The sequence below is a fragment of the Cygnus atratus genome, chromosome 2, assembly GCF_013377495.2.
Source record: "Cygnus atratus isolate AKBS03 ecotype Queensland, Australia chromosome 2, CAtr_DNAZoo_HiC_assembly, whole genome shotgun sequence".
Classification (NCBI taxonomy): Eukaryota; Metazoa; Chordata; class Aves; order Anseriformes; family Anatidae; genus Cygnus; species Cygnus atratus.
The window spans coordinates 37944222-37960548 of NC_066363.1; the positions used below are offsets into that span (position 1 = coordinate 37944222).

At 37.2% G+C, this 16327-nt stretch overlaps 1 protein-coding gene across 4 annotated transcripts in view; it reads right to left on the reverse strand.

The window, feature by feature from the left end:
* Positions 1 to 16327, reverse strand: part of TBC1D5 (TBC1 domain family member 5) — a 323220-nt gene that overhangs the window by 26785 nt on the left and 280108 nt on the right. For all 4 annotated transcript variants that reach the window (XM_035556416.2, XM_050708888.1, XM_050708886.1 and 1 more), the window contains one exon: positions 1002 to 1101. In XM_035556416.2, coding sequence (XP_035412309.1) covers positions 1002 to 1101 — 100 coding nt within the window. The remainder of the gene's footprint in view (positions 1 to 1001; positions 1102 to 16327) is intronic.

Genomic DNA, 16327 nt, shown 5'->3' on the forward strand with positions numbered 1-16327 from the left:
AGGCTGTGATTCCAAACTTTCAAATAACACAGTATTTATAGCTTTTCCTAGGATCATAACAGTGGCTACTAAAATTATACAGACACTCACATAAAAGAAAATGAAAATACAAGTACAACGTGGCTTTCACATCTGATATTTTTGATCTGGTAAATTTAGGTGTCATATATTTAGTTCTACCCACTGAAACACTGAACTTTAAATTATTTTGCTTGGACTGTGATGTTGCAGGCTATAAACAAATCTTAAAATTATTGCAGTTGTGCCCTGATTTCTTAACAACAGTCCTTTCTGCACATAACTAAATATAGTAACTTTTGGACTTTGGTGCAACACAGTTTAAAATTGCTGCTTTTATCAAAGCCTAGCTAAGTATATTTATACCTGAATCGACTGAAGCTTTTTGTTTACTTTCTCTGATTTGTCTTGGCAACATATAAATCAAATTATAGATTAGAGTCTTTGTTGATTATTTTCCTAATATAACTCCTACCTTAATATATTTCTCCTGGTCTAAGCAAAATACTACAAAGTAGTCTGCCTACAGTAGCACATTTTTACATAAAGAAGGTGATCGGCATAGACCGTGCAGGTGTTAGATTTAATGAAAGTATATGAATTTTATACAGCTATCACTACATGCACCAAGTATCATTCTGGGACTATTGAACTGCAAATGGGCTTACAAAATGAGCTGTGAGTTCTAGCAAGCCTCTTACAATAAAATAAATCTTAAGAACAAAGACCATCTGTGCTGAAACGCTTCTCATTTTTTCTTAGCATCATCAGTGGCTAACACACTCTCAAGTTTAAAGGTATGACAGGATGAAGGTACAGTGGTTGGCAGAATCTGATAGAACAACTGGGTACCTTAATTCAATTTTCGTTGTGACTTCTAAAATAATATGCACTGTACTACATAAATATTATTTTAGTTGTAATACAAACATCAGAAGAGCATTTGCAAAGATTAGCAGGCTAATAGAGGATACTGCACTTACCAAGGTGTGTGTTCATCATCTTCGCACAATATTTGCACATGGCTTCCAAGTCATTTAGCTGTCCTTGTAGAAATGAAATTTGGGCCTCCAATTCCTCCTCCTACAATTAAAACATTATTAGCATTTTTAAATAAACAAACACCTTTTTATGATATACAGTAAAACTGGTAAGCTAACCCTTGACATGTTTAGATGTCTTCTAATTCTAATTCTTTGTTCTTCAGCAAATTTTGGAAATAAAGAGAATCACCTTCCAGATGTATTTATTAAAAGACTTTTAAATTATTTTGTTATTTCATGGAAATAGGGTTTGGTCTTAAAGTTTCAATTTTTATTAACACTACCCTTTTTTTCATTTAAAGAATCTAAGAAAAAACTGCCTACATTCTCCTACATTATCCATGAAAGGTTAAGATTTCTTATGTCTTTTCCAGAAACACAGTACAACAGCAATAGTTGAAAAAAATTATCAAGGAGAAAAATACACACTTCTGGCAGGGTAATTTTTACAGCAATCCATTTGACACCTCAGAAAAATTCCTTTTTATTTTAAGGTGTACGTTTAATGAGACCTAATGTCACACCTCAAGGGTGCACTACTATTATAAATTTTGGCGTATTTATTTGTGTCACACATCACACTCTACTTGTATTAAAAACCTGCACTTCTATGCCACGGCAATTGCAATTACACAAAACTTCTTATACATTGTTTAGGTGAAAACTATTTGCAGCTCACATACTGTAAAACTGTTACTTTGAATTATCAATTTGTTTAATAAAGATACATCAAGTGTAATTTAAAATACAATTTTTAAGAACAGATTATTGATTTTAAGGCCTAATTTTAAGCCACATGACCTGTATATGCAATGGAAACTACCTCAATGAAGAATTTCTCTTTGAACACCTTTGTTTGCTATCTACACTTGCATCCAGCCTTGACTTAATGACCATACGGCAGAGAAAGTCATCGCTTTTTAAGAAAAAATCCTTCAAAGCTTAAACACATAGAGTATCAAGCAATTTTGTTTTGTTTTATTTAGGAATGCAATTGAATTCAAAAAGATAAAGGCAAAGCAACGTTTCAGCATGCTGTTTTTCTTAGGACTTTCAGTCTTATCATACCCTTGTTTGATGGGGATTGCTGAACATAAGTGTGAATTACATTTCAAATGAAAAAATTCCCAAACTGATCAGCCTGAATCAATCTGGATTTAAACATACAAGTGATCTTAATCTTCATCACAAACTGAGACACAGAGGCAAGAAAAGGAAACTTAGCACTAATACAGCATATATCCAAAAGCAATTGAAAAAAACAGTAGCATTTTGCAAGATCCAGAAATATCACTTTCTCCTTATGCACTTTTTCCTCGCACCTATAATTACCATTAAGTAATTTTTTTCTTTACTATTTCCCTATGTTAATAAACCCTCACCTTATTTTACCCACCCTCATACTCTTGTCAATTTAAGCCTCAAAGGGACTGATTTGATATTGGCAATTTATGGATTCTGAAAGACTAACCTCATTTAAAGCCTGCAGTTCTGTCACAGCCTATACAAGCTCTTCAAGAAATGTCCCGGCAGAAGACCTTTTCCTACTACATATAGAAATCTAGCAATTGGAAGAAATAATCTACCACAAATTTTAAATTGCCAGTTCACTAAATCTAGCTGTAAGATGGGGAAAGGAAACAGTATTTGAGTATTTTTCTATAAATAAACATCAATTTCCTAAAAACATTAGTCAGTAATAGAAAACCATTTTATCTCCTACAACTGAATAACAAAATTTAATTTCACATAATTTAAATTTCCATGTTTCCCACACTATTTTTTCTTATTCATGGACCACAACAGCAGTAAATTGATTTTTAAATGTTTTTGGACAGCTCTATCCATTTGAGCAGATTACAAAACTAGCCTTTTCAATTGTACAAGAGTACAGAAAGGTACTCCCTTTCCTTTGGCATGTGAGACTGGTGCTGAGTACCACTCCTTCAGCTCATTTGGAATCTAGCATGGGCTGCAGAAGCGTTCAGCATACCCAGTGCTTACAAAGGAAGGCACTGTGGCCAGGAACTCACAGAAAGTGCAAGAGGTTTGTTGCCAAGTGGGAAATCTTGCAAAAGGCTGAGTGAATGCACTTTGAGCTTCTTATTTATCTGGCACCCTCAGGAAAGGCACCAAGGAGCACTGCCAGCAGGATGAACAAATAAGCAAGGCAGTTAACTCGGCATTTGACACACAAGAGACCCAGATGTACTGATTGCATAAGAAGACAACACCCAAACGGTGGTGACGTGCTACAAGACATAACTCCTGCCCTTGCTGGGCCAGTCACCTGCAATGCTGTGCCCACCTCAGTGCATATGGAGCCCTGAGGGTGACCACCCTGGTGGGAGGTTTGCTCTGCTAGAGTTGCTGCAGCAGGTGTGGAGCAGCTGGTGCGTTTTGTTGCATCGGGGATGACAAAGAGGAGACTGACAAGATCTTTCAAGGTGCAAAAGTTTATGCCACTGACAGGGAAGGTGCAACTGAGGCTTGATGGAATGGGAAAAAGACATGCACTCCTAAGGGAATGGAAACTGGAGGCTTGTGACTTCTGGCAGCAGGGAGGCTGGCCAATGGTGCAGGGCCCAGGCAGCAGAGGGGACGAACAAGCTCCCTCAGAGGAAGAATCCAGGTTGGACACCATATCAGAGAGCTACCAAGACAAAGTGATCAGTGGCAGTGAGTGGTTGGTGACTCTCTGGGTATGCCAGCCAGACCCATCGCCTAGGAGGGTTTGTTGCTTGCCTGGAGCCTCAATTTGTGGTGTTGCAGAAAGACTACTTGGGGTAACCTAATGTTCTGATTTCTGTCTGCTTTTTCATGCAGACACCAATTAGGTGGTGATATGAAACCATTTTACCTCAAAAGCAACTGTAGGGCTCTTGGGCAAGGGTGAATGGGACAGGAATCCTTGTATCGTTTCTCTTTAATCCTGTGGCAAAAGGGAAAAGCCTGGCTAGCAGGAGGTGTATCCAACAGACCACACATATGGCTACATATTTGGTGGCACTAGCAGGGCTTGGACTACTTTGATTGTGACACCTCATTTGATGAGGAAGGACAATTTAAAACGAGAATAGATACACCTGGCAAAGACAGGGAAGAACATCTTTGTTAACAGACTTGCTAATCTAGTGCAAAGGACTAGAAGTTTAATTTGCCATGGAACAGGGACCTAACCCAGAAATACATAAAGAAGCAGCACTTATGGAGAAGGTATTCAGAAGGCCACTTGGCTGAGCAAGGAGTTTCTTAATGAACTAAAATGATAAAAGCATATATTGAAATGGAAACTGTGGAAATGGAAAGCCCATGTGTGGAAACAATGACAGGAAACAAAGGACAAGCACACAAGCATTGCTTGGACACAGGAACAACACTAGGAAGGACAAAGTCCAGCTGGAGCTAAAATTAATGTGGGACATTAAACGGTGACAAGAAGGAATTTTACAAGTATGATAGCAGCAAAAGGAGGTTCAAAGAAGATGTCCATCTATTGCTTATTAGGGGAGATAACAAAATGCTAGATGATATGGAAAAGTCTGCAGCAATACTATTTTTGCCTATAGCTTTTTAGGCAAAGTCCGCTGCTAGACCTCTGCATGTGCAGCTTGGGAAGGAGAGGTATGGCTATGAGTGGGAGAGCAATAAGTTGATGAATACCCGAAGAAGCCAAATGTGTTCAAATATATGGAATCAAACGAGATACACACATGGGTGCTGAAAGAGCTGATGATGTGATTGTAACACCACTTGCTATCATCCATGAAGAATCATTGCTATTACAGGACAACCCTGATGACTGGAGAAAGGTTAATTTTACATTCATATTAAAGAAAAGGGAGAAGGAGAATCTAAGAAACTGCCTCACCTTAGTCCTGGAATTCGTGGAGCATGTCCTCTTGGAAACAATTTCCAACACGCAAAGGACAAGACAATAATCAAGAGAAGTTAACAAGGATTTACCAAGTGCAAATCACGCTCGTGATGAAATGACTGGTCATGCGGATGAAGGCAGAGAAGTGGATGCAATATACTTTGACTGCATTTAGGTTTTTGACACATTTCCAAAAGTTTCATCATTTACAACGTGAGGAAGAATGGGCTGAACAAAAACATTGTAGATGGGCTGAAAATTGGTCAGCCTCCCCCAAGCTCAAATGGTTGAGTCAATGGCATTACATCCAGTTAGTGGTTGGAAATGAGCACAGTAACTCATGAACTGCTACAGAGATACTGATTAGTATCTTCAGCAACAGCTCAGATGAGGGGACATAATGCATATTCAGTAGATTTTCAGGTGATACAAAACTGGGAGGCGTCAGAACTGCAATTCAGAAAGACCATGAGACACTGGAGGCCTAAGCAAAAGAAACTTTTTTGAGGTTTCTGTTTAAGAAACTTAATGAAGTGCAAAATTCTGCACCTGGGGAGAAAAAAAGCAATGCAGCAGTATAGACAGGAAAGGAACTAGCTATGTTTCAGGCCTGTTGAAAAGGTTACATAGGCTACAGTGGCTGCTGGGTTGAATGTGAACTAACAAAGCACTACCCTCACAAGTAGTGCAAATAGTGCTCTGGGCTGCCTAAGGAGGAATGTGTGGTCAGCAGATACAGGAAAGTCATTATCCACCTCTGTTCAGTGCTCTTGAGGCCTTGCCTTGAGTAATATTTCAGGCCATCAGCTCAAGGACACTGGAAAAACTGGAGTAGGTACAATGCAGGGCTCCTGTGCTGGTTACAGGTCTGGAGGATGGGCTGAGGGAGCTGGGCTTGCTTACTTTGGCAAACAGGAGGTTAAGGGGAATACTGGGAGCCTGCAACTACAAGGAGTTACAACGATGATGTAATCAAATTCTCAGCAGTGGCACAAGATACAGAAGGCCAAAAATTGCCTCTTGGAAGGTTCAAATTGGTCATTAGGAAAATGTTTTTCTTTAGGAGAGCAGTGCAGCAATGGAAGAGGTTACTCATAGAAGTGGTAGAGTTCCTATTCAAAGCCGCTGACCTGATCCAATGTTAGTGATTGTCCTGCTTCAAATAGCAGTTTGAGCAGAAGTCACTTCTAATCAACATTTCTAAATCTAATCTACTTACAGGATCTTTCTAAAATTGTTCTGCAAATTATGAACGTTTTACAGCTTTGTAAAGGTAAGCAGCGAAACCATAAAGCCCCTCAGAAAAAAGAACACATTTTTTTCAATATTCTGAAGTCAAATTCTTTAGCAATAGTAAATGAAACAACTGATTTATAACTGGTATTGTGCAGATGCTGTCTATTCCTGTCCAGACAGTATTCCCTGCTCCATTCTGTAAACGCCAACTTTTGTGCTTCACTGTGCTGAAATGGTGAGTTCCCTGGATACCATTTTTATTTTGTAGCATTGATGATCTGATCCCTCTTATGCATGAGCAGAGACTTACAAACTCTTCGAAGGGACCAAACATAAGTTAAAAGAAAACCATTATGATCCTTCCTTCCTTGAGAAACCGACCTTCCAGCTGAATGGACAGACACAGTACCACAAACACGTGAGCAGTGATTCAGACTTATTCTGCCATAGCTCTCAAAGGTTAACCAGCTGACCAAAAAATAAAAAACAATCAATTGTCTACATAACTAATCAGAACAAAAAATCATTGCCAAATTATTGAGCAACATGTCCTACAAAGCATATAAGCTCACAATTGTCTAATATTGCAAGCTGTATTATGAGAAAGAAAACCAAATCAAGCAGAAAATCAAACAAAAGAATCACTGCACGAGACATGCAAGACCAAGCTGTACACATTTAATGACGTTATTTTTCAATACAACATCTTAACAATATTTTCTGAAAATTTAGTCCCAGGGTCCTCAAAAAACTTTTCCACATCTTCAACATTCCTGATGATTTAGAGCCTTACAGATGATCCATAACAAATTTAATGTGAGAATGAAAAGGAACTGGGTTATTTGTGATGCCACATTGATTTATATTTCACTAATAGTATAAGGTAGGCTAGTATTTATGTCTCTAGTCAAAGCAAGAATCTATTCGAGTACCTCCATATCCACATCTCCAACTATTTTCATTGTTGTGGTAAGACTGAATCTGCAAAAAAAGTGATTTACATATACGTTTCTCAAACTTTTCTTTCTTCTTATCTGTATCCAGAACTTTGATTACAGTGTTGTATCTCCTTTTCCTTTTGCCATGAAGACTGATTCTTTTATGATTAATGATTTGCCATATCTTTGCTATTTTTTTTTAAATCTATACAGTTCTGGTGCTCTCCATTTGTCCAAAGCTTGCTCTTCCCTTTTTATTACCTTTCCTTTCATCTATCTTCTCACCTTTACAAAGACAGCTCAGGAAATAAATTTTTTATATCCTTCCTTTTCTCCTGAGTTAAGCAGACTCATAATGAGATCAGTGATGGTTCTACCATACCCTGTTTTTCATTAAATTTTACTGTTTCAGAAAAACAGCTATGACTAACTAAAAGTGGTCAGCACCTTCAAGAACAGATTACAGCAAGTTTTACAGTTTTGACATTGTAATTCTATCCTTTTACAGCTCATCACTTCACAAGCTGCAATAAGGTTTCCAAAAATGATTAAGGCCACTGGAATTTAGCATCCTACACAAGCCAAGGTCTGAAGAAAAAATAGTTTTGGCAGAAGCCATTCTTCCTCAACCTTGTTTTTATCAGTTTAAGCAAGTTTCTTCCAAATATGTGATGGGAGAACAGACACGGAACTAGAGGGGCTGGAAAACAGGGAATACAGATATAGGAAATCAAGTCTGCAATGTCTTTCTTCCATACTAACATTCAATTTTTAATCTTACTGGTCAGGAAGTGAAAGAAAAATTAAATTTTCGTCTGTTTTACTTGTAGAAACTCCAGGAAAAGGAAACCCTCAGTTATCAATGGCTTACAATGATGTATATCTCAATACTTCATTTGTGAACACTCAGAATGGCAAAATTCCATTCATCTTGGAGCTGAATGGCTCTGAAAGTTGATCAGCTTGGCAGCACTACCAAGTGGTAAGTGAAGCAGAAAAGAAACTATCTTCAAGAGTATTTAAAGGTACATAAGGTGCTTAAACAAAAATGTTGTGATTAAAAATACACTGCAAAAAGTGACAGAATTGTGTTGGAACAAAGGCCTAGTTTTACTAGTGTCTTGTTTGATGGTGGTTTGATGGTGGTCAAAGATGGGTAGCATCACGTGTGATGAAAAAAGTACGTACTAATACAAGCATGTAGTGGTATTGGCCAGAATACTCACCCAGAGGACGCAAAGATTTGTGAATCAGAGATTTCTTGAACTAGAAATGGATTTTGTTGTTGTTGTTTTGTTTTCTTTTTAGTTAATAGCCCTTGGATATTTCCTATATTAATTTGCCCTGTCATATTTTCAACTCCTTCAGTAAACATAGTAAGAGCCCTAAAGAATCATCCTCTGACCTCTTGGCAAGTTTGCAGGGCAAATTTTAAAATAATTCTGATGAGGTTTTGAAACATTTAGAGGAAAACAATAGCAAAAAATTACATTGATACAAGGAAATTCTGAAGTCAAAGACTTGCTTAGAGACTTACCAGCGCTTATTCATAAAATATACACAAGTTATACACCCTTAGGATATCGGTAATGTTTTACATGTTAAACAAGATTCAGATGCATGGAATCTCATTAATTTTTATGCAAATTTCCCTATAAAAAAAAGTAGTGGTTATTGTTTCCACTTTGTGAGAATTTATTTCATTTTAATTTTTTGAATCTAACAATTAAATGCAACTAAACACAAGATTTAACTTCTTAATCTTGAACCCCTGACAGATGAATGTTAGTTGACACCCACAGAATTTTTTTATGATCCATGCCAGCCACAGAATACTCTACAGCATATGCTGACATTTAAACCAGAAACCACTGTTTTTGAACAATAAATGACATTAAAGAATGTTTAATTTATTAATTTAACTTATTTATTATTTAATTGTATCAATCCCAGGCCCTCATCAAGACCAAGACCTCACTCTCCTTGGCGCAATGAAAACAGAAAGGAAAAAAAAAACACTTACTCTAAAGGATTTAACAGTGCAAGCCAAGAGACAACAGATGGCTACAGACACACATATGGGGAGGACATGGAAACAATATGGCAATATTAGTCAGTCTTACAGACATGGCTTCAGCATGTTAGCAACCAAACTGTTGCCAATGGAAAGGAAGAATTTTTAGGAGACTTTTGAAGAGGCATTTTGCTTTGCAGATGTCTAGAGAAAGTTTCTTCTTTGTGGAAGTAGCTATGAAATGATTAGATGTGAGCACAATTGCTTTTGCTTGATGAAATTCACCAAGGATGTCACAGATGTATATTGTCAGTGCATGTTGTCACTTTTACTTTGAGAATTTTGTTACTTGTGAATTGTGTGGGAGAACACAAAGGACTTCAGATACTGCTTTCAGGTATTAATTCCTGCAGAAATAGAGGTTATATACTCATTTCCTGTGATGAACAATTACCTCTCTATTTTTGTCTGTTTCTGTATGAGTTGAACTAACCCCATTATTAATATATTTCCAAATGCACCTTACTTAAGTATTTTTCACATCTTTACTACTGCTATTTTTCATTATTTTGAGTACACTTTCAACAATATTCAACATTTTAAGCACAATATTCTCAGATAAATCTTATATATTTTATTCCTATGGACTGCATTCATGGTGAACTTGAATTATGTTCTTATTTTACATTGTTTTAACTCATTCCAGACTGCATAATGCCAGGATGGTAAAGTGTAGTTTAATCATAGAATGGCTTGGGTTGGAAGGGACCATAAAAATCCCCTAGTTCCAACCCACCTGCCATGGGCAGGGATGCCACCCACTAGATCACATTGGCCAAAGCCCCATCCAGCCTGACCTTGAACACCTCCCCGGATGGAGCATTCACAGCTTCTCTGGGCACCCTGTTCCAGTGCCTCAATACCCTTACAGTGAAGGATTTCTTCCTAATGTCTAATCTAAATCTTTCCTCTTTTAGTTTAAGACCATTCCCCCTTGTCCTATCATTATCTACCCAATTAAAGAGTCCCTCTCCATCCTTTTTATAAGACCCCTTTAAGTACTAAAAGGTTGCAATGAGGTCTCCCCAGAGCCTTCTCTTCTCCAGGCTGAACATCCCCAGCTCTCTCAGCCTTTCTACACAGGAGAGGTGCTCCAGCCCTCTGATCATCTTTGTGGTCCTCCTCTGGACCCGCTCTAACAGACCCACATCTTTCTTGTGCTGGGGGCCTCCGACATGGATGCAGTGCTGCAGGTGGGGGCCTCATGAGCGCAGAGCAGAGGGGGACAGTCACCTCCCTTGACCTGCTGGCCATGTGTCTTGATGCAGTCCAGGACACAGTTGGCCACCTGGGCTGCAAGTGCACACTGCTGGCACATGTCAAGCCTTTTGTCCACCAGAACCTCCCAAGTCTCTCCCCGCAGGGCTGCTTTCTATGTGTCTGTCTTTCTATCAGTCTGTATTCCTGTCTGGGACTGCCCTGACCCATGTGCAGCACCTTGCACTGGGTCATGTTGAACCTCATTAGGTTCACGTGGGCCCACTTCTCCAGCCTGTCCAGGTAATGTTTAAGTGGATATGTTTCCTTCCTGCCCCCACCCCCCCCGCCCCCCGCCTTTTTTTTTTCTTTCTTTCTTAATTTCACTACTGTTAGTAGACCTAGGTGCTCAGAGTAACAAATAGCACGGTGCATTTGCTGATAGTTATATACTTATTTTAGTGCGTTCCTTAAAGCACAAACAGATTCTCTGTTAGATTAATGAAGGAAGTGGTGGTGCAGTTATCCACATTAAAGGAAGTTAAGGAAAATACAAAATGAACGAAAGCATACCTTTTCGCCCTTTTTTTCATCTGCCTTGATCATTACTTTGACTTGTTGCTTTCCAACACAGAAACTTTGTTCTCTGGCAGAACTGTGTGTCTCCAAATTCATCAAGGGTCATAAGAGCAAGCACGAGTGAATTAGGTAAAAAGTAATCCTAGAATTCTAGATCAAAACATAGTGCTGTCAAAGTCAAAACACTTCAGGGCATGATGCATCCCCTTCTGCTCAAAAAAGTAAGTTCAGGAGCAGAATTGCCTAGTTGAGAACCTGAAACTGAACTGTCACTTCATAGTCCTTAGTGATGATATCTCGGTGACAACATATGTCAGAAGGGGGTGAGGAAATATGACTGAGAAAAATAAGAAACTAAAATGAAGGACATAAGAAAGGTCACTAAAATATTCAGTGTGACTGCTAGGAGCTAATTTAAATCAGGTTATGCACCAACACTGAAAAAAAAATATCAGATTATTTTGTTCAGAGGGCTCTGATTGAAAGTAAGTATCAAAACCAAGAAAGGAATTTTATAATACAGATAGAGATGTTCAACTAGGATGAGATAAAGATAGATTTGCAAATAAATTAAAATGCAAGAAGGCATCCACCCGAAAAGTCGTATGTTTTTGGGCAGTAGTCCTATCCTGACTTTCCTCTATGTGCTTTCACTAACAACACAGAAAGGCATGGCATCATACAATGCTTTCCCAAGCTCTGTGCATGTAAATAGAAACAACTAATTATTGGTAAATGATTAAATGATAAATATAACAATAAATAAATAAATAAATCAGCCTTTCTGTTCTTCAAAAAGAAACATAAAACAGAGAATGAAAAAAAAAACAACAACCCAAACCCTGAAAGCAATGCAACCCTGATTCAGTATAGTCAGGAACTCTTTCTTCCAACATTCAAATTTCTAACAGTAGAATTATCGTTGTCCAAGGAGACTCTCGCTTCTCAAATGGAAGAAAAAATACATATTTCTTACTGTCTTTAAAATTGAAGATGTGTGAAATACATATATGTGTATTTCTATGCACTACGTATCTGTAGCTTTATGAAAAAGTGGATCCGTTTGGAATATATTAGCACGGAGCAGACCAGTCAACAGCTCATATTGGGACAGCACAATAAAAATATTAATTTATAATCTCCACCAAAATGATTAGTGACTGAAGGGAAATATTTATTTCATTGTTAATTTATAATTATTTATGTATATGATTTATTTTCTTTTAAAACAAAGCTGAAATATCTACATATAGTGACATTTGGAAAAAAAGCAAAAGATGTAGTCCCAGATGATCTCTTACGCCCTCTGATAGATCTATTTAATTTCAATTAAAATCCTGAAACTAGCTGAAACTTTGGTTCACAGCTTCTAACCACCAGGCCCTGCTGTTGAATTTACATCTTAAACAATTCAATATTTGCCAGGATCACTCTGTTGGAGTCAGCTTAGTGTGCCATGCTTCACCTTGCCCAGAAATGTTAGTGGCAAAGGACTACTGGCTTGGATGTTTCCCAAAGCAGCTTCCAATGGTGAGTGTCTTACTGAAGCTGCTTCCAGGTGCACCAGCCTTGCTGTTGCAGAGCTGGAAACCAGCACATGCATTGCTGGTGTACGAGCAGGACTTGTATTCATCGAACCTGGGCATATTTTCCTCTTTAAAGTATGCTACTCCTATGCTCAGATATCCTCTCCTTACCAGGAAGATGGAGGAAGTTGAACATACCTAACAGTGAAAGCTCTTACCTAGGGACAAAGAAAGAGAGGATGGAAGGAAAACTCTTTTTCAAGCAAATGTAAGACTTGAGGGACTTGTGATTGCTGGCACTGCCCTGTGGGACTGCAGAGAGACAGTTTAACAACAAGATCCATAAAATGCTGGAAGATCTATGGAATATAACAAAACTTGCATAACTGATTGTGCATGGGTGGGCACTGAACAACTAAGAAAATCTGTAGTACTTCACTTGATAAGTGAACAGGTAATAATACATCAGGAAGAGCTGTAAGGAAATAGAAATTATCCCTTTGAACAGAAATACTGATAAAAGGTTTCTGTCAGTGCTGCTGTTTACGTTGTTCACAATCATATGGCAGTATTTCTGCATAAATAATAAAACTGAGATATTAATTAAAATGGTATGATTGTAAGCATTTTTGAAATATCTATAAATAAACACATAAGCAAACGAGAGCTTCATTTCCTCCATTATTGGTTGGTATCACAGCTTGGTGGCTTTCTGCCTATCTGGCCTTTAAGACTGCATAGGCCTACTACAGCAAATGTAAGAGAAATGTGAACAGAGGGAAAAAAAAGCAAAATATTTTCTGAATTTTGAACTACACTTTCAAGTATTCTTGAATGGATATGAATACGGAATGATGAATAAACAGATATTCTACAATGAATAAAGTTCATATTCCATGTTTCAGTATTAGGTTACTGAAGTTTCTGGTTGAATGAAAGAGTCAATTAAGTACAATATACATACATAATTATGCTTCTTAATTTAGCTTTTTGAATAAGTATTTTAACGTACACACAGTTTAACATGCACACAATCGTTTATGAAGGACTCTTACAGTATACCTTTTTTTCAACTCATCTTCGGTTAAAATTCTTTTAGGCATCAGCTGCAAAAAAGTTTCACTAAACCCTTCTCTATTCAGGCTGGATGTATTTGACCTTTGATGTGACTCCTATCATGATTCAGGATAAATGCCAGATTAGGATATTATTATTTAGGGCTTTTAGAACTCTGAGTTTAAGGAAGGTATACCTTAAGTACGGTGATTATGCAGTGACAATAAAAAGATGCCAGTGTAAACATTTATACTACGTTGTTAAAAGAACAGAAGTTCTGTTCTTTTTATAGGAAAAGATTTCATTTAACCAAACAGACAAAACAAAAATCAAGCTAGTCTATATTTAAATGCATACCTACAATTCATTTCACAATTCATTTGCAGTCAAAAAGCCCAAACAACTAAAACGATAGTTTGATTTAGAGAGATGTCGATGCTTTTGTTGAGAGTTCAGTACAGATCTCAGAGGTCTTCACAGAACTGGACAGTAGTTTTGTGCTGTCATCTTAAAAGAGCAAGATGAAGGGAAGAGATTTCCATTTAAAGGGAGTAAAAGGGCAGCTCAAGCCACCAGTATAGATCCTCAGATGCATTTCCCTTTGTCACTGGGATGCTGAAACATTAACTTTATGATTAGTGGGTGGAAAGAGCAGGCACAGAGCAAATTCTTGTACCTGCAGTGCTGCTGGTAACATGATTGCTGAAGAGTTAATGTTCATGTTTCTTGGTTCCTACGTCACTTTAATCCTTCTTTAAATGCTGTTTATATTCTAAGTAATTCAAGATTTTGATATATTTTAAAATTTCCTTGACAGTTACGCAGGGCTGTCCAATAATTTAAAAAGCTCTTACTGCCTTCTTTCCAATTATATAATTTTAATTTGCTTCTATGCAGAAGTTACTGGTAAGTCTAATTCAGCTGCATGTATCTGAATCTCTGGTACCAGAGAAAGACAACAGTTTACACTGACATTTAAAAAATCTTCCAAATGGCCCCGTAGATCTGTTCTGTATACATACTTATTGCTCATAATATGACAAAAAAGCACTGCTGAGCAACTTGGATTTTTATTCATCTCTTTTTTTTTTTCCTAAGCAATTAACTTTCTGCTTTTATCACAGTACAGTTTCTTTTCCCTGAAATGAATCACTCCAAAAAAGATAAGGAGCATTAGAATTCAAAGCTGCCACTCATGCATACAGCTGTCTTTTTACTAAATTATATGAAACTTGCAAGTATTTCTAATGAAAAACTTTAAAAGGCAGCTTATTTTCCCTTGCATTGTTTTCAGCTCTTTTATTTGAGTCACAGCATGTTGTGGGTGCCTGAGGAAGGAAACTGAGAAAAGCATCATACTTCCAAAGTACCTCAGAGGTTTTTCTACGAACTGTGCTCATGTGACATGGCAGCACCTCAGATTTACTATTCTTTTCGCCCATCTCTAAAATTAGACGAACTGAAGTACTAAATTACAATTTTCATGTGTCAGAATTGGTCTGCCACATCAAAACAAAAGAAAAAAAAGCATGTGCCCTACAACATTAATTGAAGTAAAATGTTAAGGCATTGAAGTTCATTAAACCTAAGGCACTGAGAAACAATCATCATGCCTTTAACTTTAGGCCTGATACACACTGACCAAGAAATTGGGTGTTGTACACAGACACTTATGTGTTCAGGGAACATTCCATGATGCTTAACTAAAAAAAGACATTTCATCATAGCATTTGCATTTTTGAACAAATGTTCATCATGATTAAGTATGGACTGACAAATATTTTGCTTAAAGCATTTTAAAGAGATTTAAAAAATAATAGTCAAGGAAAAGAGATATGGGAATAAAAGGTGTCTCCAAGATGTGTTATCATACATCATACAAAAAGGTATGCTCTTCTTCAAAGGAAGTTTTGCATGCATGAGTTTTTATGTGTGGTTCTCTAGCGTTTCTTTTATTATCCCTTTGATTTTCTTATACTACCTCTATTTGAGCAAAACTGTCAAGCTTGTATGCTTAAACGAGGCTCCAAAATCAGTAAAGCAGATGTCTACTTAATTAAAAATGATGGCATCCATTAATTTCCTAATCTGTAGGTGTACTCATAACTAACTTCAAATCAGATAAACCTGCAATGTGAATCACAGACAGTAACAGTTGTTTTTACCTGCTTGTGGGGACAATAGCATATGTTGTCAAATTTAATTTAATGAAAAAGTCTGTGCAATCAAAAACAGCATAATGGATGACACTTTGTTCAGGATTTTTTTTTTGCTAAAAATGAGGATTCTGTTTGACCACATTTGTAAACTGTTTTAGTAAAGAAAATAAACTTCTCCAGATTTTCCTTAGAAATGTGTCCTTATTTGGAATTCTTTAATTAACACATTTTCCAAATGGATCATTTGATTTTTCTTAACTTGAGACCTTTAATTTAGAAATTATTAAAATATACAATTCATCTAAATGAAAATCTTCTTTTCAGTTAAAAATATCTCTATCCTACTTTTGTTTTGTGAAAGTTTATAAAAACAGTTGCATTGTTTGACTCTAAGTTCCCTCTCTGGCACATCGCTATGGCTGAAAGCAATTTACAAAATTTTCTGCCAGAAACTGAGACCAGCCAACCATATTTGCCAAAATCAAGGTCTAATCAGCTTTTCTGTTTGCTGAAAAGAGACTGTCCTTGATGTTTGCTGGGGTACTGAATATAACATAATCACAAATAAATGACCCACAAATGCACCCAGTTTCCTACTCTGCTGAAAGGGAGGGGGCAGCAAGC